This window comes from Rhagoletis pomonella, unplaced genomic scaffold, assembly GCF_013731165.1.
Source record: "Rhagoletis pomonella isolate Grant_MI unplaced genomic scaffold, Rhpom_1.0 Rhpom_scaffold_00003, whole genome shotgun sequence".
In the NCBI taxonomy this organism is placed as follows: domain Eukaryota; kingdom Metazoa; phylum Arthropoda; class Insecta; order Diptera; family Tephritidae; genus Rhagoletis; species Rhagoletis pomonella.
In genome coordinates this window covers 28,384,132-28,388,976 of record NW_023458557.1, presented here as the reverse complement: position 1 = coordinate 28,388,976, position 4,845 = coordinate 28,384,132, and the positions used below count along the sequence as shown (strand labels likewise).

The window sequence follows — 4,845 nt, the reverse complement described above, 5'->3', positions numbered from 1 at the left end:
TTACCATTGCCAAAAAACAGGGTAGCTCCTATCCCAAAAATTTGCAAGTGTAATATAAAATTTTTGGTAAAATGCTTATGTACCAGCCAATTTGTTTTGCGCAAAAGAAAGTAGAGTATCTAGAGGCAAAATTAGTGCATACGTATCTGAATACGACACGGCAAAAAAGAGACGAAAAATATTTGCAACGATAGCCTTCTTAATGGCTGACGACAAAGTGCGATAATTTAACCGACCTACTACGTGCACCTGGTGGCATTTATTTAAGCGTGGTTACTTCTGTCTACAAGTGGCAATTAATGAAATTTATTTTTATGAATGATTTCATTACAAGCATGTGAAAAAAAATTATTTCTCCACAAACGAGAAATAGATGGCGCCGCTGGAAGTTATGGAGTAGCGGCTTTATGCGGAGACTTAAGTTGACATTTCTACTCCGCGGCTCACATTACGATTTCCTGAATGAAAAAAAAAATCATTCAATCGATGGCCACATGGAGTAAACCAGTAAATGGGTGAGTATGACTTTTATTTCTTATCATTTCATTTGCAAAATGTCAAATTCTTAATAAAATTTGCAGCCAAATTTTGCAAAATTCCTTGAGCGGCGTGCAGCGCGCCTGGTCTGTGGCGGATGGTGAGACGATGGCATCTTTTATTTCACTCAAAGACAAGCATATAATGAATCGTAATTTATATGTGGAGTGTCCAGAGAATGCCGTGGAACGTATGCTGGATCCGCCCATTGATGAGATTGTTTGTGCGCATCCGAAAGTACTCTATTACTTGGGCTTGGAAACTCGCGATTTTATGCAAGCTTATCGCCAACAATCACAATGCATACAATCTGTTGTGAAAATGTTGCAACAGTTGAAGGAGGAGAACTGGTGTCTTCCCATAATGTACCCAACCTGCTTGGATTTGCGAATATTAGCGCAAAAATGCGAAGAACTTGGCAGCAGCAGCAAGCCGGGGGAAATTCTTGAGAAGGCCGCAGACTGCTTAATGAGCTGTTTCCGTGTATGTGCCGCAGATAATAGTTTCTCAGTAAGTATACTCTTCAACCAAATTTCAGCATCGTTTAATTCGCAATTCATATACACAGTGGACCAATCAGCACGCGGTCTATGAATAAGTCCATCGTCAATGGGATTTAACGATAAACAATATTCCGAGCTAAAAGAAACACGCCCACCGTTCAATTGGAAACCCTTGTGCAGGGCATGAGACATCCAGCATAGTACTTGGAAACGATGCAAACTCATTTGCAAGTTTGCTTTTTTGTAATGTCGACTGAGTTGCTTTTTTCGAGGGCGCACATTACTAAATACCGGCCCGCGTCGGGTTGGACGGGTAACGCCTGATAGAATCAGCTTAAGCAAGCTGGGAATGTCGATTTCCACCTCCTCGCCAGGTTTCGGTTTTGTTTCAAAAGAAATCCAAATATTCAAGTTAAGTGAACGAAATGCACGGAAGGAATCATGAACCTGGTTGCTGGAATATTCTGGCAGCTAGTCCGGCGCACAAGGCATAACCGCGTGATGATCGTTTGGATTCGCCAAACAAACCCAATTCAGCTTAAAGGTCAATTTCAAGTTAGGAAAGTGTAATAGACGGCAATCATCGTAACGCGATGCGGTACGTACTGTAATATTTAATTCGCCTTTGAACATAAGAAGGACAACCTCGAACGTTTTGACCTACTACAGTTTCATGAACTTGCTGTCGCTCTAAAAGAGGGCCATGTTCGCAAATTCGACGAAGCTATACAACGTCATGAGATATTCTTCATCAAATGCGGCATTTATTTGTTGGTTGAAAAATTGAAATTCATTGTCTATCGCAATCTCTTCAAGCGTGTGTACATAATCAAACAGACGCATCAATTAGATTTGCGGGCATTTCAAGCGGCATTGCAATTTGTCGGCGAAACAGATGTGAGCATCGATGAAACGCATTGCATAGTGGTTAATTTGATTTTTGAGGGTAAAATCAAGGGCTACATCTCATACAGTCACAACAAGTTGGTGGTGTCCAAGCAGAATCCTTTTCCACCACTTAATACGGTTTCCTAGGAGCGGCTGATGCGTGGTGCAGAGGCTCACGGACCAGGATCTTTAAGTTATTTATAAAGCATTTACATAGTACATACATACATACTATACATACATGGTACGCTAATAAATTGTATTTTATTTTATTTTTAGAAACTGTAAGATATGCATGTCAATGCTATAGTTAGATTTTGTGAACTCATGATTATGACTTGCGCAAGTGTAAGAAAGAAACAATTCAAATAAATAAGAAGACTTCTTATTTCCCATAGCGGAAATGCAACATGTTAAAAAAATCTTCAGCAATGGATGACGGCACTGAACTATGTCGCCTATGTTTGCGTCATGACAAATCAATTGTGAATATCTTTGAGCAGGAGTCTCCACAGTCAGCACAAAAAACGCCACCAACCGTTGGAGCAGAGAAAAGAATGCCAATGGTGGAATGGCTGTATGACTTGTTAGGTGTTAAGTTTCAGCAATCAACGTTGTTGCCTAGTAACATCTGCCAGCGCTGTTTTGCAATGGTTGAGGCGTTTTCCGCTTTTCGCGAAAATGTGCAAAGAATTGAGACTGAGTTGCAGAGTTGGGTGGAACGCCAAAATAGAAGAACGGCAGATTGCGTGGATCAACGTCCGAGTCTTAATGGCAACCCAGGCACATTTGAGCCTGAAGATAATTGCATAATAACTGAAGTGAACCCCAATCAAGATTACGAAAGTTCAGAGGATGATTTTTTTATGGAATCGGATTCGGAGGGCGAAGAGCATTCGGCTTCATCACCACACGCCTTGCAAATGCAAACTTCTACAAATGACACGCATCAATTATCGCAGCAACCGACAAATGAACCAAACGATTCGCTATCGGCAACAGTTCCTATGACCACAGAGGAACAGCAAAACACCGACAACTCTATGCCTGCGTCCGAAGCACCAACTGCTTTTCCCAACATGCTTGGTAGCGACTCATTTATTGCCGGAGAAATTGTGATTAAAAACACCTTCCTTTGCCAGTATTGTGATATGGCATTTACAACGCAACCACTGCCAAGAGCATGAACCACAACACGACAGTGCCGCACCCTATGTCTGCAGCGCACATCAAGTCGTCAGAATTTAATATACCATATCAAGGAACTACATGATCCTGAGCGGCCATATGTATGTGCATTCTGCAAAAAAAGGGCTTCTGCCGGCGTTCGGATTTGAAAAAAAAAACTTTTCTCGTAATACCAATTTAACAAAACACATACGAATTCATAGCAGCGTAAAACCACATGTTTGTACGCGTTGCCCACGATCCGTTTCAAGCGCGACAGATCTGATGCGACACATTCGTACACATACAAACTCAAAGCCATTCCAATGTAGTCTTTGTCCAAGTACTTTCGCACGCAAAGATAAACTGCAGGAGTACATACCTATGTACCTTTGCCCAGGTGAGGACTTAGCATCACACCTTAATCCGCAGGTGAGTGGTAAATTTAACGTGATACCATGTGTTAATAATTTCTGTAAACTCGATCTAGGAACCGAACCTTCTGTCTAAATGGAAACGGCAGTTGACATATACGGGTTGCAACGAGATTTTTTATCTAATGGTCAGACTTCGAGGGTCTCTGCTATGTGTAGGTGAGTGATGAAAAGATTTTCATATGATTTATTGAATAAGTTGTTAGAAACCCAGGCGAGTTGATATAGGGTGGTGTTGTGTTTTTGTTGTTGCCCCTTTTTTTTATATTTCAAATACGCTTGTAGGCAATTGTGAAAATTTTTTCGACAGTATATATTGAAATATTGTCGGCAATGGGCTGGCAATTGTCACTCTGACAAAATTGTCGCCACAGTAGCGAAAAAAAACTAAATAGCCGCGTCGGCGAGCTTAGTGAATTTATTTATATGGTAGTTTCGCGCATTTCGTTACCTTTTTACTTTTATTTTTAATGTTTCTCAAAACTAAAATAAAGCGCAAATGCAATTATTACATATGAATTTCATATAAATTTCATATGACTGGCGTCAATTTTTTACCGATAATTTTAAACCCGACAATGACACTTTTTCACATTTTCAATGGAATCTCTCATGAGGTATAGAAGTGGAATTTGTATGGGTACTGACGGAGTGGAATATTGATGTAGTTGGTGTCTCGTTGAGAGGGTTAGGTAATCATATAAGGGGTAGAATCAAGAAGCATTCGGTGGCTTCTCAATTCTCTCGTTGTACGGTGGCAGTAGGATAAGTTTTGCCAGCGGTCGTGTTACCTGACCCTTCTCGGTGGTGATGTCCACCACACGCACTCGGTTGTCGGAACCGGGGTGCAGGTTGATTACTCTGCCTAATCTCCATTCGTTAGGCGCTAAATTGTCCTCTCTTATAACGACGAGATCACCAATCTCCATATTCTGCTTTGGATTTTTCCACTTAATTCGCTTCTGTAGTTCGGATAGGTATTCTGACTTCCATCGCCTGCAAAAGGTTTGATGTAAAGCCTTTAATTTCTGCCACCTATTTATTATGGAGGCTGGGTTTTCATTTACATCTAATTCCGGTGGCGCGAGTAAATGACCGCCTGTGAGGAAATGACCGGGAGTTAGAGGCTCCAAGTCAGTTGGCTCGTTCGATGAGGGACTTAACGGTCGCGAGTTGAGACAAGACTCAACTCGGCATAATAAGGTACTGAGCTCCTCAAAGGTGTATTTGTGGGTGGATGCAATCTTTTTGAAGTGGTTTTTGAAACTTTTTACACCCGCCTCCCACAGTCCGCCCATGTGAGGAGCTGCTGGGGG

General features: G+C 41.4%; 3 protein-coding genes across 3 annotated transcripts; all 3 read left to right on the top strand.

Annotated features, from left to right (window-relative positions):
• The first annotated feature begins 278 nt into the window (after positions 1–278).
• Positions 279–1,696, top strand: LOC118735119 (PCI domain-containing protein 2 homolog). The gene is made up of 3 exons (XM_036464739.1): positions 279–515; positions 582–1,047; positions 1,106–1,696. The coding sequence occupies exons 1-3, from the start codon at positions 463–465 to the stop codon at positions 1,133–1,135; spliced, it is 549 nt and encodes a 182-aa protein (XP_036320632.1). The 5' UTR covers positions 279–462; the 3' UTR covers positions 1,136–1,696.
• On the top strand, positions 1,659–2,172 carry LOC118735120 (PCI domain-containing protein 2 homolog; the record flags this gene model as incomplete). The annotated part of the gene is made up of 1 exon (XM_036464740.1): positions 1,659–2,172. A coding segment is annotated over one exon (417 nt), but the record flags the coding sequence as incomplete, so codon positions are not given.
• A 61-nt stretch (positions 2,173–2,233) lies between these two features.
• On the top strand, positions 2,234–3,696 carry LOC118736148 (histone-lysine N-methyltransferase PRDM9-like). Its single transcript, XM_036466246.1, is given in 6 exon segments — positions 2,234–3,099; positions 3,101–3,147; positions 3,150–3,232; positions 3,235–3,265; positions 3,268–3,527; positions 3,586–3,696. Coding segments are annotated over 6 exon segments (1,293 nt in total). The 5' UTR covers positions 2,234–2,338.
• The last annotated feature ends 1,149 nt before the right edge of the window (positions 3,697–4,845 follow it).

What these genes read in the sequence shown, in the direction of transcription:
- LOC118735119 (XM_036464739.1), top strand. Translation starts at nt 463, where the DNA reads ATGAAAAAAAAAATCATTCAATCGATGGCCACATGGAGTAAACCAGTA. An exon ending in TGGAGTAAACCAGTAAATGG is followed by an intron (nt 516 to 581) that starts GTGAGTATGACT and finishes TAAAATTTGCAG; the next exon opens with CCAAATTTTGCAAAATTCCT. An exon ending in CCGCAGATAATAGTTTCTCA is followed by an intron (nt 1,048 to 1,105) that starts GTAAGTATACTC and finishes TCATATACACAG; the next exon opens with TGGACCAATCAGCACGCGGT.